This window comes from Balaenoptera musculus, chromosome 13 (assembly GCF_009873245.2).
Source record: "Balaenoptera musculus isolate JJ_BM4_2016_0621 chromosome 13, mBalMus1.pri.v3, whole genome shotgun sequence".
Classification (NCBI taxonomy): domain Eukaryota; kingdom Metazoa; phylum Chordata; class Mammalia; order Artiodactyla; family Balaenopteridae; genus Balaenoptera; species Balaenoptera musculus.
The window spans coordinates 65,650,386-65,678,096 of NC_045797.1; the positions used below are offsets into that span (position 1 = coordinate 65,650,386).

General features: G+C 49.9%; 1 protein-coding gene across 1 annotated transcript in view; it reads left to right on the forward strand.

Annotated features, from left to right (window-relative positions):
• The window catches only part of GALNT14 (polypeptide N-acetylgalactosaminyltransferase 14), a 215,444-nt gene that overhangs the window by 115,906 nt on the left and 71,827 nt on the right, over positions 1-27,711 (forward strand). Inside the window, 1 exon segment of the mRNA XM_036873409.1 lies at positions 19,071-19,240. Coding sequence (XP_036729304.1) covers positions 19,071-19,240 — 170 coding nt within the window.

The following is a 27,711-nucleotide window of genomic DNA, read 5'->3' on the forward strand; positions in this document are numbered from 1 at the left end:
CCTGTGGCTGCGTCAGCTTTTTTTTTTTTTTTTAATTTATTTATTTATTATTTTTGGCTGTGTTGGGTCTTCGTTTCTGTGCGAGGGCTTTCTCCAGTTGCTGCGAGCGGGGGCCACTCTTCATCGCGGTGCACGGGCCTCTCACTGTTGCGGCCTCTCGTTGCGGAGCACAGGCTCCAGACGCACAGGCTCAGTAATTGTGGCTCACGGGCTTAGTTGCTCCGCGGCATGTGGGATCTTCCCAGGCCAGGGCTCGAACCCATGTCCCCTGCATTGGCAGGCAGACTCTCAACCACTGCGCCACCAGGGGAACCCCAGCTGTTTCGTTTTAATTTCATAATTAAATAGATTCATTGTGCTCCTGGTTCTTATACTCCGTTCCTGGGCTTTTCATTTTGAACCATCTCTTCATTGGCTGGATGTTATCATTTAGTAGATTCTTCAAAATGGGCTCAGAGGTGCTGTGATCCCCAAGGTCTTTGACGGTGGGAATGTCAGTCTCTCGCCTCCCACGCTTGAACAGGTTAAGATGCTCTCGGGTCATACCTGGAGTTAGCCTTTGTGGCTACTCCTTCATTGTCATCTGTTGATGAATGTTGCTCTGGGGAAGTTTGAAGTCAGCAAACATTCTTCCTTTTGTAGATGAGAAGATGTCTTGTTTGTTCTGCCTGGACGCTTGATGATTTCTCTCTGAATCGTCCACGTTCAATACCTAAATCAGGAACCATCTCTGAGTCAATTGTTCTGTATCAATTTTTTGTGGAACGTGGCATGCTCTTTTGCTGTACAGATTCCATTTTTTATTCATTTCAGGGGCTTTTTTTTTTAAAGGATGAATACCTTTTTGTGCGTTCCACCTGTGTCTTGCCTTCAGGTTCGCTAGTTTTCTGATGTTGGGTCACCTTTGCTGTTTCTGCATGGTTTTTTCTCTCCTCTAGTTGCTTCAATAAATTGAGCTTTTCTCCTTTGCAGTCACAGTGACTCACCCAAGGACCCACTGCTACTGGGTGGCAGACGGGGATGGAACCCTTTAGTTGGTGTCAGAAATTAGATTTTCTGCTTCATCTGCTACTTGGAATTTCTACATTTATTTACTGGTTCTGCAAAAGCATTTAGTGGTTCTCGATTTTATAATCCTTCATTTTGTTTCTTTGTTTTATCATCTGATCTTCTAGCTCTTGTTCTATTAAATTCATGTTCTTAAGTTGTTCTATAGTATGAAGCATGTTTGGGTAATTTCTTTCTGTGCCTTAGGTTATATTTTCTTTTAGGCTGGGGTTTTTGGTTTATGTGTATGTGCAGTGGGATTTTTAATTTTTTTCATGCTATGCTCCATTTCTTTGTTCGTTTTTGTTCATCTCCCCCCCCCCACCCCCGTACTCCGCAATGACATTTGCTTCATTGCCATGCAGTATGTTTTCAGTTTGCCTTTCCTACTGACCCTGACTTAGTGTGAGTCAGTTCTTGACCCCCTTCCCAGCATGTCTTGGCTTGTTCATTTTCTCCACCAGGAGTAGTTTGAGGGCTGGGGGTTCTGTGTTCTGTCCACTTTTCTGCAGCCTGAGAGCCTTGGCTGGGGTGAGAATGGAAGTGGAGAGCTGGCCCGAGGCTGGGAGTAGTCTTCATTAGGACACCCAGCCTCTCTGCCAGATGCCAGGAGTCAGAGAGAAAATCCTTGCTCCTACCTCTATGCAGTTTGGGAGAAGAAGGCCCAATAAATAGGTAATTATAATAAGTGCCATGATGTAAGAGGAGGGGCCACTTTCAGATGGCAGGGACCAGATTTTCTCAACTTACTTTCAGTACTAGTGGTGGCAGTTTAATGTAAGGATACCAGTTTTGTGGGGACTGGAATTAAGGACTTGCAGGCCATGGTAAGGAACTTGGCCTTTATTCTGTCGATAGGATCCAACTATATATTTCAGAAAAGTCACTCCAGCAGCAGCATGAAAATTAAATATGGATCTGAAGACTTAACATCCCCAAAGCATATCTGTGGGTCAGCTCTGCAAAGAGGCCAAGAAAATAACTTTAGTACTTGGAGCTGGGGCACCATGGAGTAGAGAGGTTCCTGAGACAGGCTGACATCCCTCCACCCTTCTTTATCCCTTCCCCACTTCAGACACCCTCAGCTTTGGGGCAGCAGCTGAAGAAACCCAGCTTCTCCTCCCAATGCTGTTCCCTCGTGGACCTCTGGAGATGTTTTCTAGAGCTGTCCAGATGACAGCCAGGGCCAGGGGCTGTACATAGGGATAATAGATCTCAAGGTTGTTGCTTTTTCCCAGCACAGCACGGAGCAGGGCCCAATTATGCGGTCCCTCTGCATAGCAGCCCTCATTACTGTGCTCAGCATGGGATGGGCAGAGGCTGGCAGAGCTGGGGAACCGGCTCTGGCCCCCTAAAGTGTAACTTAGGGGCGGGGGGAAGGAAGACATCATTGATTTCTTCCCTGCCAGGCAGGTCTGCCTGTGTGAGCTCATCTTTTCAGAGAGGCACCCATACCTGTACACCGGACTTGAAAGCCGGGTGCCTCCTAGGGTTCCATGGTGGCACTGGGTCCTTGATACTGTAAGCAGAAATTTGTATCTGTGTCTACACAGACATTTCTCTGGGGAGAGGGGCTTCCATCATGTTGCAAAGGGGGCCATCTGTCCTCAAAATAGTTAAGAATGCCTGCTCTAACTCCTACATTTGGCAAGTGGGGAAACTAACCAGAGACCCAGTGAGTAGAAGTGATTTACCCAAGGATACAAGGTAGTGGCAGAGGCAGGTCTAAAAGCCTGATCTCCTGGCTCCTTCCGGGAATCCTCGCTGCTGCCTCTCTGGTGGGATCACTTCCTGCCCCATGGACACACGATGTTGTCTTCACTTTACTAACAAGTGAAGTTGTAGCTACTATTGACTGAGTGCTTAGTGTGTGCACGGCACAGTGCTCAGTGCTTCATTTAGTCTATTTGTTCACAAAACAGAATCGTGATTTTACAGACTAGGCAGCTGAGGCTCACTCAGAGAGGTTAATCCCTTGCCCAAGATAGACAGTAACTGGAGGACAGAGATGGCACACTCAGCTCTTTCGGGGCATCCATTCTACCCATCCCCACCTCCCATCTTTTTGCACTCCTGTCTCAGTCTGGCCCAGGCCAGGACTTCCCCCTCCCTGCAGTGTTCTCTGACGGGCCCAGCCCTGGCTGTTGCTTCCTTTCTCTGGATAGGCAGGACCACTGTAAGTTCTTCGTAGGCAGATGGTCTTGGTTCAACTCTCAGTCCTGCTACTTCCCTGATGGCTGCCCTTGAGCATATTTACTTCTCCTCTCTAGCTCTGCTTGTATATGAGATGGGAATAATAATACCCAGATCTTGGGGATTTTAAGAGGATTAAATGAGATAATTAACATCCATCGAGTCATTTATTCAACAAATATTGGAGAATCTACCATGAGCCATGCAATATGCCAACAGTGGTGAGCAAAACAGACAGTTCCTGCTCTCAAGAAGGGTGTGGCCAAGTTGCAGAGGCACACATGAAATATATAATTAGACCAATGTACCTGATACAGGCTGTGATTTCCCAGTTCTGTAAAAGAGATGTGTAAGTTCCTAAGAGAGTATAGGAGGGACTTTATGCAGCCTCAAGATTCATGGAAGCCCTCTTTAAAGATATAACACTTAGTTTGAGAGCCAATGGATGAAGAGGAGTTGATCAGGTGAAGAATATTCCAGGTAGAAAACACGGCAGGCATGGAGGCCTGAGATGGTGTATTCATTTGCAAGAACTGCCATAACAAAATACCACAGGCTGGGTGGCTTAAACTACAGAAGTTTATTTTCTCAAAGTTCTGGAGGCCTAAAGTCTAAGGTCAAGGTGTTGACAGTGCTGGTTTTTCCTGAGGCCTCGCTCCTTGGCTTGCAGATGGCCGCCTTCTCATCATGGTCTTTTCTTGGTAGGAGGGCACCCCTGGTGTCTCTACCTCTTTTTATAAGGACACCAGTCATATGGGATTAGGGCTCCACTCTGATGGCCTCTTTTTAACCTAATCACCTCTTTGAAAGCCCTGTCTCCAAATGCGGTCACATGGAGCAGGGCACACCCCAATAACCTCATTTAACCATAATTACCTCGCTAAAGGCCCCATCTGCAAACACAGTTACACTCTTGAGGTATTGGAGACTTCAACAGATGAATTTTGGGGGACCAGAATTCAGATGGGAAAGAGCTTGACTTGTTCTACAAGCTGAAGACAGGCCAGTGTGACTGGAGCGTAGTAAACAAAGAGGGGAAGGGAGACGGGAGTGAGACTGCAGAATTTGTGAAGCCACATCAGGCAGGGCTTGGAGGGCCGTGGTACAGAGTGCGGATGGTATTCTGAGTGCACCCGGGAGCCACTGGAGGGGTTTTGAGTCCGAATGGGAGAGAGAGGATCAGGTGTCATTTTAAGAAGGTAACTCCTGAAAATGGATTGTTGGGGCCGAAAGTAGAAATACGGAGTTGGGGCCTATTGCAGTCAGTATTTCAGAAAGCAGTCAGTGGTGGTGGGCGTGGTTGTAGAGATGGGGATGGTGGGGGGGGAAGGATGGAGACACGTGGTGGAGGTTGAATCCATAGGACATGGTGGTGGGTGGGGTACAGGCGATCAGAGTGAAGATGCGGGTGAGAGAGAAGGAGTGTGAAGGATGACTCAGATTCCCGGTTGAGCAGCTGCACGGATGCTGGTGCTGTTTCCTCACAGGGGGCAGACTGGAGGAGGTTGTGATGGGAAGATCAGGAGTTCCATATGGGACCTACTCAGCGTGAGATGCTTGTGAGACACCCGGGTGGGCATGGCAAGTAGGCATCTGTTTAATCTAGACGTGAGCTCAGAAGAGATCTGGGCTGGAAAGATATAGTGGGAATTATCCACCTGTAGAAGCCTTTGAAGACACAGGAATGGAAGCAGTCACCTGTGATGAGCATATAATGGGTGGGGGAGGGGGGGATTAAATCCACAGGCAATTCCAAGATTTAGAAGCCAGGGAGGAAGAGAGGCCAGCAAAGGAGGTGGGGAAGACGGCAGAGGATGAGGAAAAGCCCAAGAAAGAGGGCTCCTGGGAGCCAGGAGACAAGAGCACCTGAAGGGGGGTGTCCCCGGTGGGATAGATGCTGCTGAGGGACCAAGGAAGAGGCATGTGCCAAATCCTGGCTCAATGCTGGGCAGCCAGAGGGCACCCGATCGACGTGGGATCCTTTTCCTTGCCACTCTCTCCGTCTTAATTTGTTCCTGTATTTCTGAATATCTATTGCCTTTTCCCTCAGGTGACAGTAAGAACCCAAGAAATAATGAATAAATGAATGAAGATGTGAATGACAAGGGCAGCTGTGATGGGTGGTCTCCGGGGTGAGGTGCAACTCCCCTCATCTCTCCTGCAGCCCTGGGCATTGATTTTGTCCCAAGGCTAGGCTGGGTGCAAGATAGCAGAGGGCCCTCTGGGGAGCCACTTCGCGTGTTCCTCAGGCATCCCGGCCTGAGCAGGACCGAGACAGCCCCCTTGGCTGCTGGTGCAGGGAGCCGTCTCCCTCAGCAGGTCGCCGGAGTCCCTGTCGCCTTCCCCCCACCCGCCCAGCGGTGTCGACTGCACTGTAATCACACAATTATGATGCCATTAAAATGTCACATTTGGAGAAATCCATATAAACAAAGCATTAACAACCGCTTGAAAATTGTAGTCTTTACCACTAATGACCTACTTTGTCTATGCACCCACCGTACCCTCCTGCCACCCCCAGGGCTGCCGCTTTCCCCAGCCTCGCTTTCAGAGGCAGACCAGAAGGTACAGTTGTGTCTGCTGCCTGGAAAGCCTTAACGTTTAATGTGCTGGGAGAGGCTCTTTGATGCGTGTGTCCGAAGTTGGCCAGGCCAGGGGGAGACCGGCACTGAGCCACTTAGCAAATGAGACAAGAGGATGCCACACCGCCCTACCACCCCCCTGCCCTCCGCACTGCCCCCGGCAGATCTAAGATCCTGATGGTGGAAGAACCCGTGGAGAGAATCTGGTCCTTGGGAAACTGAAGAAAGAGGAGGTTGTTGAAAAACGTGAGGGTCGGATTCATGCCATTGGCTTTGACTCCCTCCTTTCGGGAAGAGACTGAACCTGAGACTTAGTGTCAGGCCTTGCAGGAGGAAAGGGTCCTGCCCAGCGGCTGTGGACCAGAGTGAGTCCAAGCTAAGAACGTAGGTGGGTGGAGAGCCACGGGGTGAGAGGGCTTTGATAGTTTTTACCTCATTCCCAGGACAGTGCTCTGGAAAAGTGGAGATACTGAATTTTCTTTGTCACCAGAGTCTAATTTTAGTGCACTAAGGAAATGGATTACTTAAAGGAATCTTGTAGTGAGTGCTCTTAGGCAGTAGGACATAAACCAAAGCAGCTCTGGCCAAGTGATTAATCTCTTCTCGATGTATCTCAATTGCAAATCTGGATCCCCAGAGAGTCTCGTTTGTGGTTGAAGTCAGAGTAAGCTTTATTCTGAAGAAGCGAAAGAGAAGACCACTGTGGGTTAAAAGATGTTGAATTAGAGGATTGGCGATGTTTTATTTTTGTTTTTATTGAAGTGTAGTTGATTTACAATGTTGTGTTAGTTACTGCTGTACAGGAAAGTGATTCAGTTATACATATACATATATATACATTCTTTTATATATATATATTCTTTTCCATTGTGGTTTATCATAGGATATTGAATCTCTGTGCTACACAGTAGGACCTTGTTGTTTATCCATTCCATATATAATAGCTTACATCTGCTCACCCCAGCCTCCCACTCCATCCCTCCCCAGCCCCCTCCCCCTTGACAACCACCAGTCTGTTCTCTGTGTCCATGAGTCTGTTTCTGTTTCATAGCTAGGTTCATTTGTGTCAAAACTCTAATTCAAAAAGATACATGCACCCCCTATGCTCATAGCAGCACTATTCACAGTTGCTGAGACATGGAAACAACCTAAATGTCCATTGACAGAGGAATGGTTAAAGAAGATGTGGTACATATATACAATGGAATACCACTCAGCCATAAAAAAGAACAAAATAATGCCATCTGCAGCCACATGGATGCAACTGGAGATTATCATGCTAAGTGAAGTAAGTCAGAAAGAGAAAGGCAAATACCATATGACAGCACTTATATGTGGAGTCTAAAATATGACACAGATGAGGGTAGAAGATGTTTTAAATGTCACTGCAGCACCTGACATCCCTCACACAGTTCAGGATTAACCTGCACAAGGGATCATGCCACAGGTGCTTTAACGAATGGACAAGAATGGTTGGTGACGAGCACATCATTTGGGGAGCAATTATTGGTGCTTCGTAAGGTGAGAGAGATGCCCCTGTGGGTCTTGTTTGCAAAAGCAAGTGCTTTATAAATCCCTTCTTTATAGTTCATGCAAGATGCCATAGACGAAATTCCTGCCAGGCTGTAAAGATGGTCAGTATTTAGGACAGGCTCGTAAGGATTTCTCCCAGTTTTTCAACCCACTGCTGTTATCACTTGCTATGTTGCCTGCAGCACTAAATTTGCCCTTCGCAGAGGTGGGCATCCTTTTCCCACCCAGATTCAGCAGCCGTGATGTCTGCTGGGTCTGCTTTTGACATAATAGAGCCCCTTTCACTGAAAGCCAGCCAGCAGCCCCCATGGAGTCCTGGGAGATAAAGCCCTTTCAGAGTTATTCACTCCAACCCCACACCTGCATATTCAGAAGCTGACCTAGTTTTGAGGGAGCTGAAGGGTATCTGGATGTCACCTTATTTACAGAGCGGATAGAACATGCGCTAAGCTCTGGGCCCTGCCTGCACACAGTATCTGGGGAGATCTAGCCGGCACCTCGGAGACGGAGAAGAGAGGAACAAATTCTCCTCCACCAAGAGCTCGAGGCTTCTTGCTAATGTCACATTTGGGGAATGAATGATAGGGCTTAGAGGACATGACTCTGAAACTCCTTCTAGACAGAAAATCCAGTTTAGCACCTTTTGACCTATGGTTTAGGGGAGGTGTTCCCAGGATAGCCTTGGCGGAAAGTGTATGACGGGGCTTCTGGCGGGCACCTCCTCCCCGCTCCTTCCTCCATCCTTCTCTAGGCAGGAGCTGGGTTTGGAAGCCTCTTTCCACGAATGACCCTCTGCCATTGTAGGTCCCGGTAAAGGATATGACGGAGCCCACCTGCCTGGGTTTAATCCCAGCATCTGCACTTACTAGGTGTGTGACCTTGGCTGAGTCTCTTTAGCTCCTCAAACCTCAGTTTCACCTTCAGTAAAATAGGGTTCATAATAGCACCTGCCTCAGGTTTGTTCTGAGTATTCAATGAGTGACATCTTTAGGACAGAGCCTGGCACGCAGTAAATGCTACAAAACAATTAGTTGTGATTGTTGTTCTGAGTGACTATGTCCAGTGTGCGAATTGATCACCTTTTCAAGTCGGTCCTCTTCCCTGGCTTCTCACAGCCATCTCCATCTTGATTTCTCCAAGGTCACCTTTGTTCAAGAAGAACCTAGAGGGAGATATGGGGAAGCTGCAAACCTTGTCGAACATATTCCTTGTGAGGATAGCTGTAGGACTGGCCATTCCAGCCCTTGGAAGCCAAGTCCCAGGACGCCTGGAGAAGACCCTCCGGGGCTAATGCGTCAGAGGAGGAAAGGGGCCAGCAGTCGAGCAGGGAGCAGGCTCCTTGGCCTGATGGGAGCCTTGGGGTCTCAAGCAGGTTCAGGTTTCTGACACCACCCCTGAGATCCCCAGGTGTCCCCCCAGAATCACCCAGCACAGCCTCTGTGCCTGCCGCAGACCCCACCTTCACACACATAAAGAAGGGAGTTAGCACAGAGGCCACACAAAACTCAGTTTCCAGCCTTCCAAGCTGGCAATGACCTTATGTATTACTTTTTTAAAAAGTAGTTTTCTGGTTGTGTCGTTTGCATGGCACTGTGCTCAAACCCGTATCTGAGATGGGGCTTTTGGGTGGATGAGCCCTCCCGAGCCCCAGGCCACAACAGCATTGATGATGACCTGTGTCTTTCGTCACAGCCGGACAGTTAGGAGGTGCATCCAGTCACCTGAGGATGCAGTCACAGGCCACATTTCTGCCACAGGGAAGGAAGAAGCTAAACGTAAATTAGCTGACTGTAAATCGTAAAATAGTAAATTTTCTCCCCATTAGCATTCAATCCCCAAAAGGAATAATAGTAACCACAGCAATGTGGACAATAATAATGTGTTACATTCGCATTATGTTTTACAGAACAATTTTCGTGTCTTATCTCATTTCTGAGACTTAATCCAGGACTGTAAAATTGTGTGGGGTAAAGATTCATATTGCCCTTGGGGTGGAGGAAGAAACCGACCACAGGAGGTTGAAAGGGCGTTGCTGTGCAGAGCCAGGCTCGGGACCGGCTTTCCTGACTCCTGTTTTCCTTTAGCATCTACGGGACCGTCGACAGGAATTACAGGATCTTCTCTGATGCCGTGCATCCCCTTCTCTGCCCATCTCCACCTTCCCACACGTCAGCACTCTTGCTGCTGCATGTCTGTCCGGGTGAAACTGGGTTGAAATGTACAAGGGGCCCCTTGAAAGAGAAGAGAAGTCACAAAAGCTTGACGCGTATAGCATGAGCACTTTTCCCTTCATTTCATTCTTCCCTCCTTTATCTTTACCCTCTTCCTTTTATCCCATTATTGTCTCTGGGTCACAATTTGGTAGCCCGCAGACTCACCCCATGGGCGTATTTTGTTTCACCCAAAGGGGAGGTTTAAGGCAGTGTCACTAGGCAGGTATTGTTTGGCACCTGTAAGGTCTTCGCTCACATTTCTGTTCTCGGTGACCCTGAAGGCATGTTCATTTGTGACCCCTGCTGCACACCTTGGTTCAGTCGGACCCCTTGAAAGTTGCTTGCCTCCATAGCTATTCCTTGAGGCTAACGAGATTACTGATGATGCCTTAAGATATTTCCTGGCCCTGTACAGGTGAAGAGGGTGACCTCTTCTGTCACTGGGAAATTCAAGTCTCGTTTTTAGTATTTTGTTTTTTTCCTGCTTCTAGTGAGTGAGCGTCTTACCACAAGGCTCCATCTCTGTTCCTGCTGGAAGCCACTCTGGCCACACTGTTGGGCCATCCCAGGAGGAATGCCCTCCTCTTCCCTCGCAACCCTGCCCTGAGAGATGGCTGCAGTGTCACCCTGGCAGACCTCAGTCTTTGGAGGTGACCCTGTGCCCAAGACGACTCAGCTGTCCACACCAGAAACAATGAGTTTCAGTGTCCGGTTCTGTTTAGCTGGAGGCCTCCCCTTCTGAGCTCACTTCCGGTCCCCTCTCCCTAGGTCCAGGCCCTCTCCTTGGTCCCTCCCGAGCACAGGTTCGGTCTCTTCATGCCTGCTGTCCTCCAGCGCCAGCCTCCTGGGTACAGGCACAACCACCCTCCTTGTGCCACCATGCGGTCCACCAAATCCTCTTCCTCCTGGGCCCCGTTTGGTTACTTGGCTCCCTCCCCACTTGATCTCTTGCTCTCTGGGTTCCAGAGCTGAAAGGGACAGAGGCTTCTCATGTTCCCATGGTCTGTTTACTGCTCCATCTTTGAACACAAAGAAGATGCAGAAATCAATGATGTGGGTGGGGCCAGCTCTCTCTTAATCCTCACGCCCACCAGCAGTTGGGAGGTGCTCTTAAAGCGAACAAGTGATATGAGATGCCCATCTCCATAAAGGAGCTCTGGGTTTGGTCTTTGGTGGTGGAATGTATAGGGCGTTGGGTAGGAAGGGAGCAGACATGTAGCATTAGAGCTCACTCACCCTGGCACGTGCAGGGGGACCATACCTTCTTGCCCAGTCACGCTGATTTATACTTCCCTGGTGCCTCCCTCTCATGCTAATTAGCAAGCAAATTAATCTCCATATAAGGCCCAAATTGCATGAGACTCTTTTTTTCCCCTATTCCAGAAACAAAAGCTGGGCTTCTGTCCATTCTGTTAATCACATTATATTTCACAGTTGGAGGTTTCAGGCAATTATAATAATTATCAGAACTTTTCTTCTTCCAGAAAGCTCGAAGCATCCCCCAAAGCCGTATTTGCATGTGATGTGCAATTGGAAAATATGTGGTCAGTGTGTGTATTGGGCAATGATGGGGAGGAGAGAGCTAGGTGGTGGTGTCTCTTGTCCGAGACCAAATGAGACTAAAGCCAGCAATAGAGTCATTGTGGTATCCAGACTGTCAAGACCCCCCAGTGGCTCAGAGAAGCCACAGCAGACCCAATATCTAGGCACCTGGCTCTTGAGGGAGCGGGAGTGAGAAGGAAAGTGGGGAAGAGAGACAGAAGGAGGTGGAATAGAAAAGTAAACTTATCCCTGTTGAATTATCTGCTACCTCATTTGGCCTGAGAAATAGCCCTTTCCTCCTCTATTATATGCCCATTCCATCTATCAAATTCTTTAAGAGTGACTTTCATATAATTAATACTAACCATTAAACTACAGCATTGAAGGAGCAATTGCCTAATTCTGAGGAAAATTTAAATTTATTATCAGCACCCGAGATAAAATGAATCCTAAAGAGAAGAAGAGAAAACCGTGCAGAAGATAAATAGAAAGCCAAGTGGGATATTGACTTGATCCTTCTCCAGTGCAGGGTAATTTGGCTTCTAAAGTGAGTTAGATCATAATAAATTAAATTTAGATTTCTGCACATCAGTTAAATAACTCCCCAGACAGAATTCCAGTGAGAGGAAGAGGTGATAATACATGGTGGAAATATTAAAATGGAGATCTTATCTAATAATCCATAATTGATGTGCTGTCCCTGGATGAGGCAGAAGGATTTTGCAGCTCTTTCCTTTGTCATGAGCCCAGGTGGGTGAGTGAAGGGCTGGCTTGCCCCTCCTTCTTTGTTTGAGTTGGTCCTGCAGACTGTGGGGAGTCTGTTACCAGCAGTCACTCCTCTCCCAGACCATTCCTACCAGGTAGGACTTACATAGCTGTACTGGTGTGATGAGGGATTCTGCTGTCCTCTCTTGACTGGCCCTTGGAAAAACAAGGTCACTTCCCAGATGGATGCACATTAGAACAGTACAGAGGTGGGCAGATCCTCCTGCATTTTTGTGACTGCCTAGCAGGGTGATCAAAGTGGCCCCGTGGATGAGTGAAACATCTGGTGATGGGGAAAGAACACCGGTTTTGAGGTCAGAAGTCCTGGGTTAGAGTCTCAGTCGTCTCCAGCAAGCTCTTTTGCTTTCTCGAGCCTCAGTTTTCCAATCTGCAAAATGGGAACAACCTAACTGGCCTGCCACCTGCATGGGGTTAATACAAATGGATATTCCAGTGAAAATGCTTTGAAGACTGTAAACATTTCTGTTTGTCTTTCAATCATTATTATACTTTTTTGTTTCTAAAAATTCTGTTTGGTTCTTTTACAAAAAACTTTTGTTCTTTCCTATTTTTTTATTCCACATTTCAGCCTACATATGTTTTATTTTGTATCTGTCATTTCTGTGTCTGGATTTCTTGGAGGATCAGAATACGTTGTTGATAGTTTCCGCTCACTCTCCCTTATAGTGGACTTGTTCCCTCTGTGTCTGGTCATTTTTTATGGTGATTCCATCTTTTGGTGAGCTACGTGGGAATCCTGGGAGCCTACCTTGGAGATGCTTTCCTCCAGATAGTATTTATATTTGTCTCTGCTGGGAGCCAGGTTACAGCTGATCTGGGACCATTTAGTCCCCCTTCTTTTTTTTTTTTTTTTTTTTATTCATTGCAAGCGATTCCTGGTAGTTATTTATTTATTTTATTTATTTATTTTTGGCTGCATTGGGTCTTCGTTGCTGCGCGCGGGCTTTCTCTAGTTGTGGCGAGTGGGGACTACTCTTCATTGCGGTGCATGGGCTTCTCATTGCGGTGGCTTCTCTTGTTGCGGAGCACGGGCTCTAGGCACGTGGCTTCCATAGTTGTGGCTTGTGGGCTCTAGAGCGCAGGCTCAGTAGTTGTGGCACGTGGGCTCAGTAGTTGTGGCGCACAGGCTTAGTTGCTCTGCGGCATGTGGGATCCTCCTGGACCAGGGCTCGAACCCGTGTCCCCTGCATTGGCAGGCGGATTCTTAACCACTGCGCCACCAGGGAAGCCCCTAGTCCCACTTCTTGACCTTAATTATGGAAGACTCAGGTTCAGTTACTCCACCTTTTAGGAGCCTGACTTTACTTTCTCAGTGACCTTTACCCTCGGGGCAGCCTCACATATTGTCTTTACTTACCATTCAACTATCCCAGCTCTGGCTTTAGCACCCTGTATTTTCCCTGGCCTCACCTCTCCTCTTGTGGTGAAGATTTTCGTTCTAGAAAGCCCAGTAATGCATTAAAAACCACATTTGTGGCACTTCCCTGGTGGTCCAGTGGTTAAGACTCTGCGCTTCCAACGCAGGGGGCACAGGTTTGATCCCTGGTCCGGGAATTAAGATCCCGCATACCGCGGGGCGTGGCCCAAAAATAGAAATAATAAAATAAAATAAAACAAAACAAAACAAAATATATCTTCAAAAAAACCCCACCACATTTGTTGTTATTTATGCAGGATCTAGCTGTAGTTCAGCATGAAGGTCCTGGTGAGTATCTGGTCTGCCATGGTGCTAGAAGCAGACGGCTCCAGTGGGTAGAAGGCAGGGGCACTCGGGGTGGTGCTGGGAAGCCACAGGCTGCGGTCCTGGAAGCAGCCTGGATGCGTGGAGATGTGAACGCCAGGCTGCACAGCTTGCGTAGAAACTGGGTCTACAGGCCTTGAGGCACACTTCTCAGTTGTGTGAACTTGGGCAAATAATTAATCCTGCCCGTGCCTCAGTTTCCTCACTTGGAGATTGGGGATACAATTTTCTGTTGTATATTGGGATTGTAAGGGTTAGACATCATTTGGGTTACCCCTCCCTCACTACTTCCCTCTGAGGTTCTGACAGGGGAGCTGGGATGGGTAGTTTTGTGTGCTCAGTAGGTGGTGGACCTTATCAAAGGTGCAGCAGAGCAACTTCCGTCTAGGAAGCCTGCATGTAAAAGTTAGACTGTATTATGAGCAATGTCTCCCTTCTCGTTCTGCACATACAGAAGGGTTTCCAGGGTGTTTGAATTCCTTGATGAACCCCACCCGACTTCACTTACTCTCGTTCTCTTGATCCTTTGGTAGATCTTTTGCACTTCTCTGTGTCATTTTTTCTGAGTAGCAAGTCTTATATAAGACTTGGAAGACTGGGGGTTGGAAGACCTGGGGAACACATAGTTGCCATTAAATATCTGAAGGGTATGAAAAAGAAAGGTCAGATTTGCATTATATATCCCTGGGGATAAAACCAGGCCCCAAAGGGAGATATTACCAGGAGATAAATTCTGGTTCAAAATTAGAAGAAAACTTCTAGAAGTTACAGTCCTTTGAAGCTTGGAGTGGGCTTCTTGGGACCGCTCTGTCCCTGAGTGGTGGGATGTCCACCAGTGGAATGTTACATTGGAGTTTCAAACATTGGGTGGATAGATGAATTATATCCTCTTTAAATTATCAGTTATATCATTTTTTTCAATTATGACCTTCTGTGTGTTAGTCTATCACATTCCCATCTTCCTGCAGGAATCTGCCTGCAGAGTTCCCCCTTTTCTTGCCCGAGGCTGGCAGAATGAAGCCCACTGCTGAGAGGAGAATGACTGCCCAGAAGGGGGAGTGAAGAGCAGGCGGGAGGATGGTGAGAGGGGGTACAGACATCCTTGCGTGGAGGAAGATCTCTAAGCAAAGGAAGAACTGGACCTCGAAAAATGGTGGGAAGCACATAGATAGTCTTCGAAGGTAGCCCAAGAAAATGGCAGTGAGGGTGTACTAAGGTTGAGTCACCTAATGGGTGAGCGCATGGGAGCTGGAGCTAGGCCGCCTGGGCTCAAGTCCTGGCTCTAACACTACCTGTGTGACATTGGGCAAGTTACTCAATCTCTCTGTGCCTCGGTTTCCCCAGTTATAAGATGGGAATGGTAATATTGATATCTATTAGAGTGAGGATTAAATGTAAATATTTAGGACACATGATAAGAGCCCCCCAAGGTGTTAGCTGTTTATTATAGGGTGAGTCTGAGGCATTCTCTTAAGGATCAGGTGCAGTTCAGAGTAAGATGGAAGCCTTAGCAAGGGCTAGAGATTCTCTCATTTGAAAGTGAAAAAGAAGAGAATTAGATCAATAAGAGAAAACTAGTAATACCAAGCTGGGGAAAGAAGGGAGGGAGACAAAAACATTAGTGGAAAATAGAGGCATCTTCAAAACCTAACAGAAGGGAAGGCTACACCCATGATTCCTGAGCCAAATAATCAGCTTGAAACCAGAGTGAGAGAAAACAGGCCAGGGAAGGATGGAGGAAAGGGGATTCATGATTTCTCATGGAAGTGTGGTGAGACGAAAGAAATGAAGCAACTTAACAGATGTGCTTTTGAGCTTTCATTATTGGTGCCAAATTATTTAAGCACTGGTCTTGGCCAGGGGGTTGGCTGACTTAATCAGATAGTTTCTACTTAAAAGATGGTCTTCGTTTTTGTTTGTGGCATCATACTCCTCTTTTGAAACACACACACTCTAGATTGAATAAATTCCAGTCAGAAAGTCAAGTGGTGGCAGCTTGGGGGGCCAGGTGGCAGTGGGCGCAGTTCTGGGGTGGGCCCTTGTAGGGGCTTCCTTGGTGTGTGTTCTTGTTTTGGAAAAGCATTGCACGTCCTGTGCTAGGAAGGCTTGTGAAGGTGAAAGTGCCGGTTCAGAAACTCTCTCGATGTTCACATGAGCCAGGAAGCGAGGAATCCGATGCATGGGTACAACGTACGTGCCCTGGGCCCTTAGAGTCCAGATGTGGGGACTTAACGAATTGAAGAGCTTGGAAACCAGCTCCAAATCAGGACTGGAAGTATTTGGCAAAGTTGCTGCCCCTTTAGAAATTCCGGGAGGACCGCGGTCAACTCTATTCTGGGGGCAAGCAGGGCAGGAGTGGCTGGCCCTTCCCTGCGGGCATGTCCCCCACTCCACTCCTCCAGGGGGGTCTTTCTCTGCCCATTCATCCTCAGCAGAGAGGACGCCCCTTGTTCTGTCCATGATAAACAGAACAGACCGTGGCGCTGGGAGGCCCTGGGGAGATTCAGTCGGGGGTCCCTTCACTTACTAGCCGTCGTGCATGGGCAAGCCACCTTACCTCTCTAAGTCGACCCCTCCCTGTCCAAATGGGGGTTGTGTGAGGATTCTGTGACAATACCTGCAAGCTGCTTCATAAAATAGAGATTGCTATTCAAATGGTAGTGTTGTTTTAAACACAGTCTCACCATCATTTAATACATCCAGATATCATTATAGAAACACCAAGCTCCCAGTACAGGGAGATCCCCCCAGCGGATGCAGTGCAGCAAAGTGGGAACCAGCTCTGCACCTGTGACCATCTGAGAGAGTGGTCCCCTCCAAGGATGCCCTTGACTGACTGTTCAGGCAGTTTCTCTTGCCAGCCTGGCTGCTGCTCCGGCTCTAGGCCTTCTGGAAGCCAGCTGAGTTCTCACGGCACCATCTCCAAGGATGCCAAGGATGCTCAGCTGCCCTTAGGGTGGCGATTACCAGGCTGAGCAAACCACCCAACCTTGTACCCCCTTGGCCCTGAGCCTGGTCTGGTATTAATAGAAAGTAGGGATTGGGATGAGACTTAGAGGTTGGTCGAGTGCTCTCACTCCAGCCCCTGTGCCTCCCCACGGTGCCTGCGCCACCACCTGCTTCTCCAGCTGATGGATGGAACTGTACACCGGGGCCCCATCAGGCTTCCCTTCCCACCAGGTTAAAGTGCTAAGGTTACCTCCCAACTGGTCTCCTCGTGGAGCTCTCTTCCCTCCACTCCATCCTGCACATGCAGCCAGAGATACTTTCCCCTGACCTGCTTCGTACGGGACCAGCGCATTCTGGAATTTTCTTTCACTCATGTTCTCTTTGCAGTGCGCACTCTGGCCTCCCCATTCTGACCTAGCCATTCCCTGAACAGATGCTCCTCCCCCGAGCCATTCTGCCTTTTATCTGGATTTTCACTGCGCACGTACTTCCCTTCCCCATATCCCCTTAAGCAAAGCAAAATCCCTGCTCATCCTTCAAGTCCTAACTCATTTGATGCTTCTTCTGGGAAGCCGTTCCCATTTCCCTCGCTCCTCTGTTATAGGTGTCTTCACGCAGGTGTCTCTACAATGTTGCGCCCGCTGGTGGGCAGGGGCCTTCCGTCTCCGCATCTCCCCTCCCCAGCACACAGCACTCTAGGGGCTCACAACTTATTTTGAGATTTGCAGTGAATTCAGTGGGGCGTGAGCCAGCTGGAGATGGTTCAGGGCCCCATGGCCCTTCCCGAAAGAATGGGATGTCAGGGTGGCCCTGAGGTCATGTTCCAAGCACAGGTGACATCTGTCAGGCTGTGACATGACACAGCCCAGGCTGAGGGTTTCATACCCCCCACACACAAATACCCCCACGTAGCAGCGGTATCACAGGACATTAATAAAATCAATTATTGGATAAAAATCACTGGTTTCCAGTGCTTCATTTTGTGCTATTAGCAGGAGAATGCTGTTTCAAAAGGATATAACAGAGAGAGAGAGAGAAAGGGAAAGATCAATTATCAGATAAGATGCAGTGGTGCCTGAGATGAACGTGTATGTGGGCGAGCGGCCCCCCTTACCTGCCAAATGTGGGCCGAGCGCTTGCACTGCTGTCGGCAGCACCTGCCCTGGGCCTTCCTGTTTGGATGCCCTGAGTGCAGAAGAGCATCCTGGCCAGTGATGGGATGGGTGGTACCCGGGCAGCTTCAGATACTTGCACAGTGAGGAAGGCCGGTAACACATGAATGAACATCTCGTCCTCGATGCCAGCCCCAGGGCTCCAGCCCTCATGGTCCAGGTCGGAGCCTGGTCAGTAGGTTCTTCCTGGCACAGGATTCTTTTGGCTGTGATGAACCTGAAAGGTCTGAGCTTTGTTGATACAGAGGGGCTCTCCCCTAGTGGGGGCAGCACTAGCATCCACTGGGCAGTGGCTATCAAGGGAAGCGTCCAGTTTGCCGAGGCCCTGAAGCCCATACCTCCTGCTGGCTGTGTGGAGTCTCTGTTGGCTGCAGAGCCGGGGTGGGCAGAGCGGAGGCGGCAGCCTGGGCTCTGGGCAGGAGCCGTCGCCTCCCTGTGTGAATCCCCTCACCTCCTCTGCACTGGGGGGGTCCAGGAGACAGAGCTCTGCTTTGGGCTCTGCCACCATCTACCTGGGCGACCTCAGACAAGCCAGTAACCTTTCTGAAGGCTTGTCTTCCCTACTCTGCAGAGGGTCTTGGGGAGGGTGAAACGATATCGTGAATGCAGAAACCGCCTTATCCATTCTAAAGTACCGTCTTCCCTTGTGGTGAGGGTTGTTACTTGCTCCCCCATGGATGCTTCTTAAAAATAAGCCCAGATTCCTGGGTTGGAGGAAGAAAGGAGCACACAGGCATCCATCTGGTGTGTAGCACACCATGATAGATGGACTGCTTACTTCTCATCGCCACCTTCCTTTGGCAGAGGAAGGAATGACAGTCACTGTGTACCACCTACTATGCGCCAGCCACTGTGCCAGCACTTCTCACCAAGTGTCTCAAATTACCCTGGAGAAGTGGCCTCTGGGGTTAGTATTCTAGAATCCAAGCCCCAGCCCTGCCGCATCCTAATTGTGAGATCTTGAGCAAGCTGCCTGGGCTATAGAGCCTGCTTCCTTGTCCATGCAGTGGGAATACAAGCAATATCCATCTCCTAAAACTGCTCTGAGAACTACACGAGATAATGTGAGTATAGGTCCTAGCACCGTGCCTGGTATGTGAGCACAGCACTCATTAAATGGTAGCTGTCATTGTCATCGTCATTCTGTTGTTATTATTGTTGCTCATGGTTTTATTAACGTCCTACCTCTGCCCCTATCTTTGAGCTAAACCTCGCCAGCACAAGCCCGGTCTCGGCGGCTGGGCACTGACAGACAGAGGGGGCTGAGAGGACCAGGAGCCATCCTCACAGACTTCCTGTTCGTGTCTCACAGATTTCGGATGCTGACTGGGATGACCTGTGGGACCAGTTTGATGAGCGGCGGTACCTGAATGCCAAGAAGTGGCGCGTCGGTGATGATCCCTATAAGCTGTATGCTTTCAACCAGCGGGAGAGCGAGCGGATTGCCAGCAGCCGGCTGGTCCCAGACACCCGCCTTTTCAGGTACTTCCTCCCGACCCCTCCCCACAGTCATGTCAGATCCACAGCAGGCTTGCTTTGTGCAGCGCCCAGTGCCAGGAATCGGGGCAGGCAAACCGTTTGTTGCCAGTTAGACACGAAGGGGTCTGTGATGTTGCAGTTTACCCCGTCTGTGCTGCTTGCTGCCGCGAGCCGTCCCAAAGCACCCCATGGAGAGGGAGGGGACCTCCACCTGCACCCTGCCGCCCTCACCCGGGGGTCACCCTAGGTATAGCCGCCATGGGGTCATGGAACACTAAACACCCTACAGCCAGAACCTTTCTCGCCTGGCAGATTCCCATGGCCTGGCCTGGCTTTCACACTGCGGGAGGGCAGGCCTCTGGGCAGTCAGGCTGGTGGTCTCTTCTGTCGCTGGGAGGTCCCTCTGGCTTCTCTCCTCACGTGCCAAAATGTCAGACCATCAGAGGTCCTACAGCCTGACATTTCGGCACGTGAGAAGAGAAGCCAGAGGGGCCTCTACACTTGCCATTGGGTCCGCTGTCTGCTTCGGAGCAGCCCTTTCACACAGCGTCTGTCCTGCTATCCCCTTGGTCAGGCCCCCTTCAGATGGGTTGCAGAGATCAGCCCTGGGGCAATGTGGAAAGCTTTGTTTCCCAGCAAAAAGAGGCTCTGTGAAGGCGCTTCGCCTCTCAAGCCTTCCTAGAGTCAGCCAGCCCTTTGCTTCCTGGGGAGGCCTGAGGAAGCAGGTCAGTCTCACCCAGCGCCTCCCCTCCTGACCTCCAAGCTGGGAGGCCCAGCTGTGCCAAAGACCCATGAAGGCGTGTTTCCTGTCTGCTGCGGGAAATTGACTTGGCACCCAAAATAGCAGACCAGCAAGCTTGGGGTAGAGGGGCTTGAAGGCAATGTCAAATGAGAGACTAGGATTGGTGTTAGCGTCTTAGCTTTCTGTGTCTGTTTGGGCCTATGGGTACCGAATTGTGGACACTGGGGTTTAGGAGCAGGACAGTAAAAATTTTCATGACAAACGAGGCTGGTCAATCAGGTGGTGCGTAAGCTGGCAGTATGGGAAGGCTGGTGGACCCAGTCTTCCCGACTAGGCAGCACAACCCAGAACCTTGACTTATGCAGCTTATTTCCACGGAGGGGTTTGACCAGTCCTGGTTAATCACCATCACCCGTAAGAGGAGCCGGAGTCCTGGTTTCCCCCATGAATAAAGCCAGGGAACTGAACTGGATGAGATCTATGGCTTCTCACTCTGAGAGTCTGTGAACTCAACCCTCCCCTCGAGGTACCAAGGAGACGCTTCCTTAGCAGTGGGGCCTGGAAGTCCCCTTTACCCAGGACACTCCCTGCTGCTTGCCTGAAAGCTTCAAGTCAGAGTCTTGTATTATTCCTATTAAAATTCCCCAGCACTTACCCTGATCCTTGGACCTGATAGAATTTTATTTAAATATTAGATTATTTTATTTCGCGGGGCGGAGAGTATGTATAGGAGAACAGGGAAGAGGGAGCAGGCAGAAGGCTGAGAAGCTCCACTGGGTCTCCAGCGGGTGGTGCCTCCCTTGTCTTGTGTCCAGATGCCGAGGCCCTGTAGAGGGACCCAGGGACACCTCCTCGCCAGGAAAGGGGCTGGTGCATCTGGGTGACAGCTGTCGGAGCGGCCTCTGAAAGCTCCCACCTGCAGGAAGGAAGCGTCGGGGAGTTCACTGAGCAGGCCGACTTGCGGGGATACCTGAGCAGGACTAACATCTGCGTTCACCCTGTTGTATGATCTGAGAGGCAGAAACGAAAGCATTTTACAAGGCTGGACACAGTGGTAGTTGCGAGTGAAGAACTCAGCCTGTCCCCAAGGATCTGAGTTCCCCAGGTCCAGTTCCAGGCTCCCTACCTGACCCAGTGTGTTTCTTCTGTGAAGTAAGTGTGATCTTCTGGGATTGCAGCAAGAAGGGAAGAGAAGATTTAGACAGAATGCAGACACCCTTTGGGAAGACAGCGAGGAAAAGTGTATCAACTACACGTCTGCCTCGGGACAGTGACCTTGCTCTGTGGGAGCTGGGATTGTGTTACTCAGAGAAGTTCAGACTTATGGATCCTATTCTGAAAGAGCAAGAAGGGGAGAGGACAGGGCATTGGGAATGAGGGCAAGCACATGGGACCAGGCAGCCATGGCACGTGGTCCCGCCTACTGTGTGCAAAACCCTAAGCAAGCCCCGACAGAAGCCGCCCATTGATCAGCTGTGTGCAGGCTGAGTTTGGTACGGGACTGACCCTGTGCCTGTATCACCCTCGTGGTGATGGGAGTTCCGGAGACTGCAAAGCCCAATGTTCTTCTCTCACATGGGCCCCCACTGAGTGGTGACTTTCTGTCTACAGGACCTCCCACTTCCAACCCTTACCTCCCAGGGAGTCCGTGTCCTTGAGGTTGAAGTCACCAGCTAAGTCCCTTAATCCTTCTGTGATTCTAGCCTCTCTGCTGTTTCCTGCCTTCACCCTCCTCCAACCCTGGGGCTTGCCTGCCTGGGCTGACAGAGCCCCAGGGCCCATTCTCAGGCCCTGCCTGTCCCAGCTCTGACCAGCTGTGGCTGCTGGTGACCTGCGTCCACCTGACCAGGGATTCTCAGTGGTGACTGACATTTGGGGCTGGATAACTGTGTGTTATGGGGGGCTGTCCTGTACTTTGGATGTTTAGCAGCATCTCTGGCCTCTACCCACGAGATGCCAGTAGCACCTCCCCCAGTTGTGACAACCAAATATGTCTCCAGACATTGCCAAATGTCCCCTGGGAGCAAAACTGCAATGAGAACGCCTGCCATAAAGCCAGCCCTGCTTGTTACCTGAGTTCTCAAGAATGAAACGTAAATATGCCTTCTCAGCCCCAGCAAAAGGATGAGGCCATATCTTCCCCCTAAGTCAGAGTCAAGCAGAAGGCAGTACAGCCCAGGGGTTAATGATACAGAGTCTGGGATCAGATCACCCTGTTTGCAGTCTTGCCTGTGCTGCTGCCTAGCTGAGCAAACTCACCATCACCTGGCTTCTCTGGTCCACACTTTCCTCTTCTGAAAAGTAGGGATAAAAATAACAATGATACCTACCTAATGCGCTTTTCATAAGGATCAAATAATCTATATGTAAAGTACTTACATACTCCTTAGCAAGTAGTAAAAAAATTTTTCATTGTTGTTATTATTACACGGTAATAATATGGGCAGGCTTGCACTGCAGGGCCATGAATGGAAGGGAAGTGTCGGGGGCGGGCATGGGGGTCTCCTGAGAAAACTGAAGATACTCAGGCAAGAGAGGCAACCAAACGCCGAGTGTCAGGAAGGAGCATTAGGGAGATCACTTAAGTTGTCAGGAGGGGTGGGGGTCAGGGAGGAACAGAGGAGGACCTCAAGGGTAAGTTCAAAGCTGGAGAAATGGGCGTGGAGTGTTGGTCACGAGTGGGGGTCCCAGCAGTTCTCAACCCAGGCATCTCATAAGAATCACTTGGGGAACTTTTAAGAAATGCTGATACCCAGCCTCCAAGCAGCTGAAGTGTCTCTTTTCTGAGTTCCCCAAGTGATTCTAGGGAGCAGCCAGGGTTGAGAAACGCCGTTCCAGGTACGTGTTTCTCAGACTCAAATCATCTGAGGTTCTCGTCAAACTGATCCAGCAGGTCTGGGGTGGGGCCTGAGAGTCTGCATTCCCATCAAGCCCCCAGGTTCTGCCGATGGACGGTCCATTGATCACACTTCGAATAGCAAAGGCTTAGAACGATGGTTCTCAAAGAGTGGTTTCCCAAACCAGGAGACTAGCAGCGCTGGCATCACCTGGAGGCTTGTTAGAACTGCAGTTTCTAAGCTTCCCCCCCGGAACTACTGAGTGAGGCGCTCTGGGGTGGAGCCTGGCAGTCTGTGTCTCAACAAGCACCACCAGTGATTCTGATGCCTGCTCAAATTTGCAAACCACGAGCATCAGCTGGCACTGCGGCTTCCTTTTGTGGGTCAGATGAAGTCCATGGGTGGGTTGGGCCAGCTGAAAGGCCCAGGGTTTGAGTAGAAAGTAGGCCCTCGAGTAAAGATGCCTTCCCGCCTACAGGCTGCAGCCCTCTCCCTCTGTTCAGGTGATGGGGCTCTGTCTCAGGCCCTGTAGAGACCTCTGGCTTCTCTGCCCCTTCCTCTTCTCAGTTTCTTCAACCACAGGGTGTATGTGCTGCCATCCTCTTGGCAATTGGCATCGCCTTTACCAGGAAGCTCCTACTGTGGCCATTGGCCCACCCTGGACTCCTGGTTCCTTTGTGGGACGCGACCCCATGGACACAGCTTCCCTCTCCCTGTCCATGCCTTGCAGCTAAGGTTCTACTAGTTATGACACCAGTTGCCCTCTAGGGGGAGAAATCTTTGATGTGTGATAGGAATTCAATAAATGTTTGTTGAGCAAATGAAAGGGAGAGTAAGCCTGGAAAGACAACTGATGACTCTTTTCCTATCTGCCTTATGGGTAAATAGGACAAGAGCAGCTAGAGGAAGCCCCCTTCTCCGTATCCTCCCATCCTCATGGGCTTCAGATAAGGGACCAGGAGAATAGCCTCTGTTAAAGGAAAAGGCCTTTTTCCCGTAAAGAGTTCTCATTACTGAGAAGAGAAGAGTGAAGAAACAGCATGTGAGAGGGGTCTGAGCTTATTAAATTTGCTTCCAATTTTCCTACCACAGTAATTGCATTGTAATTTACAGGATGCATTTGGGCAACGCCTGAAACACAGGGCTGTTAGCTGAGCATCAGAGCAGACACTGCTGAGAGAGCGGGCACTGGGCGGAATGGCTTAGGAATCCAAAGGTACCCAGGTGGAGTGAGGAGGGGAGAAAGGAGGAAGGCTGCGGAGGTTTTCACCAACCACCCACTGTGCTGATTGAAAAGCGAGTGCATTGGTGGCGTGGAACGCTGACAAACAAGTCATGGCGGGGTGTCACGTGATAGAAGAACCCCCAGAGGGGCCAGGGGCTTGATCCCCTATGTGAAATGGGATAGAGTCACCATCTTTCTCTTGGTCCTTTACCCCGTGGAGTCCACGGTATTTTGTGGGAGGCAGCAAGGTTTACCTGGAGCCTGGGATGACTGAGGTGAGGAGTAGGAGATAAGACTGGGGGGCAGGCTTTGAACTCTCCATTCCAGGGTTTATGGGGGCCGTGGGGTCCATGGGGTCAGCAGTGAGGATAGTTTAGAAATGAGTTTCTACAGTTTCCAGTGGATCTACTCATTCACCCTTCGGGGTCAACAACCTTCCCCTGCCCGCCCTACCCCTTATGTAACATTTGACACTTTCACAATCTTGAGATGGAAACCTGCTGTCTTGGGGCTTCAGACATGTCTTTGCTACAGCTCGGTCTCCCCACCCCTGATTCAGGCCCAGTGAGAGCAGTGGGGACGAGGTGACCAGCAATGGCCTTCCGCCCATCCCTGCCCTGTCTCGGCTTGTTTTCTCATCTGTAGTTGGACTAGATAACCTCGAAGCTTTCTCATTCCCTGAATGCCACACAACTGTAGATGGGTTCATTCTTCCGTGGTTGGCCTTCTCTTCCAGATATAAACATACACTCCGCTCTCCCACCCGCCTCGGCCTGTGTGAATACAACACGGGGTGCTTCATCGGGGCATCCTAGTCTGGAATTTTCCCCCTAAGGCCCATTGTTCTGTTAACTCGGATGAGAGCCTTAATTTCCAGGGCACTACCTAAGTCCTGTGGGGTCGCAAGGATGAATACTTGTGGCTGCCTGTGCTGGGGGCTGGAGGTGGGGTGCCGTAAATATTTCAATGTGAGGAAGAGACAGCGTCTAGCTGGGGTGAGTCTGAGAAGATTTCCCAGGGGAGTTCTGCTGTTTGTAAATCATTGACTGGTCCAACAATTAGTCTTCATTTTCCAGTCCTGCCACCCCCATCCCTGTCACCACATTCTGGTGACAACAGCTGGATTTGCTATCATCCAAGTAGCACATAAAACGGCTGGCAGACAGGAAGCCATTAAATGGAGGCACACCCCTCGAGAAGGGGGGAAATATTTTGATAAGGCACATGTATATTTTCGCTGTTGCCTAGCAATGCTTATTATGGGGTCGCTTTGATTGCAGGGGAGCAGGTGGCAGGGTGGATGCGCCCGTGAGCTGGGAGCTGGGAGGAGTGAGAGCTGGGAAGCCTCATTAGGTCACCTCCCCCGGCCATGCTGGGTTTGATTGTTCCCCTCGGCATATCCTCCTGGGCTCTGTCCGGTGCGGTGCTAAATCATTCGAACAGTGGGATGCCCATCGCTTGCCTGGAGGGAAAATTCCACACTTCGATACATCTCACCGGGAAGACATTTTTCCTTTGCTTCTTTTCATTCTGGGAAATGAAGGGACCGTGGCCCAGTCTAGGATTGCATTTATCCTTCCTTGAATTTACTCGGTTGGAATGGCTGCCAAAGATCATCATCATTTCTATCCTTGTACTCGTCACTTAGCAGTAATAGGATCAAAATCTTTATGGCTGGAATGGCTAAGCATAAAAAAATGTTCATATTCCCTCAGAGTCAAGGCAGTTCCACTAGCTCAGCATAGACTTGGTGATTCCACATCAAGGTGGAGGGGAAGGGAAACCCATCACAGACAGTAAGCTTTGCAAACAAGCTCTCCCATCTGCTGCATTCTGGTCCCTCCTGTGTGCCATTTTTCAATACAGGAGCTTGCAAGCCCGTTGACAGTGGCTCTGAGAGTGCTTCACTCCAGAGCATCTGAGAGTTTCAGGGAGCTTTGGAAGGGAATAGCGGGAAGAGTTTCCCAACAGCCTGGAATCTCTCAGCAGGAGAACTGTGTCTGCTGCCCTGGGTACCCCTGATTGCAGGACCACTTACAGGCCCTGGGAAGGGGTTCTCTCCAGGGTGTGGAGGAAGAAAGACCACAAAGGCTGAGAGAGCAGACATCTCTGGGCCAGGATTCCTTCCACTCAGGTCCCCTGTTCCTTGTGCTGCCCCTGCAGGTCCCTCCCTCAACCCCCGGCCTGCTCTATGAGTTTCGGACAGATTTCCCAAAAGGGCAACTCTTCAGCCTTTGAAAGGGGGCCAGTCAAGAAAAGCTACTGATGAGAACTCATCTGGACAAACTGCCTTAGCTAATGTTTTCTCACACCTTGTTTCCTAGTTAATTCCCACCAACTTGACTTCCCACCACTGTGCATCTCACTCATTCACTCATTTCCCCATTCATCCACTCATTCATCCACTCAGCACATTTACTGAACACTAACTGCATGCCCAGCTCCGTGCTAGGAACTGGTCTCCGCTCCCAGGAGCTCATGGTCTAGTGGGAGAAGTGCACAGCGACGGATTCCTGATGCTCAAATGTGGATCGCCCCGAAGCCATGTCCTTATTTCTGGAGTTAAGGCACAGCCTTCCCGCCCTTGATTTCCAAGCGCCCATTTCCTGCCCTGTCTCTGGTTGGGTGTAGCTATTTCTGTCTTGACCATGGAACAGAACACAGGAGTTAGGAGCTTTCCCGTAGGAAAAAGACAAAACAGCGTTAGGCTGGCGTAAGGAGGGAAGGAATTTACACGTGAATGGGAAGCAGAGGCTTTTTGAAGGAGGCAGCATCTGGACCGGAAGAACCAGGGGAGACAGGTAGGATTTTTGCAGGTGGGAGGCATTCCAAGTTGAGGGAACAGTGTACCAAAGGCAAGGAGATGGAAGAGCCACAGCCTCTTGTGGGAGTCAGTCCAGTTTCCTTGGAGGGTGGGATAACGGAGGGGATGAGTGGGGGAGGATAATTCTGGAAGGGATACTTCGGGTCGTGTTGGGGCAAAGCCTTGGATTTGGGGTGAGGACCTTACAGTTAATTCAGTAAACGCTGAAATGCTTTCACTTTCACACTGGCCCTGGCCCCTCATCAGAGCAACCCTGAGAGATGCCCTAGACAACACATCCTGGGGCAGCACCATATTTTGGGAGCTCCTGCCTGGAGGAGGGGACCAAGCCCAGCCTGAACCTGGAGCCGGCCCAAGGCTGTGGAGGGCAATGTGGGATCTTGGCTCTGAGTCTCTGCCATCCTCAGGGTGGGAGTGTTGTGTCTTACACCTGGGAGTTTACTCAGAGGTGAGGTGGGAGAGATGAGAAACCAGAACTGGTCCGGCAGGAAAAGGAGCTGGTGGGGACCTGGAAAAGGGGGTTTGTCCTTGACCCCCAAACTAATTGCTGGGCTTCAGGATTGAGTACCAGTACTGGCTGTGGAGATTTGGGCAGAACAGCAAGACTAGCAGATTAACCACATACCTAGGTAAGGAGATCCAGGCTCAGAGAGGTTAAGGGACTTGTCCAAGGTTGCACAGCTAGTCAATGCTTGGGTGAAACTCAGAATCAAGCTTTTAGATTCTAGGTGAGCGTGTGTGTGTGTGTGTGTGTGTGTGTATACACATATATATATAATTCTGTCACAAACATAAAACCACTATTATGGCCAGGTTCACTGAGTGAGTGAGTGTGTGTGTGTATGT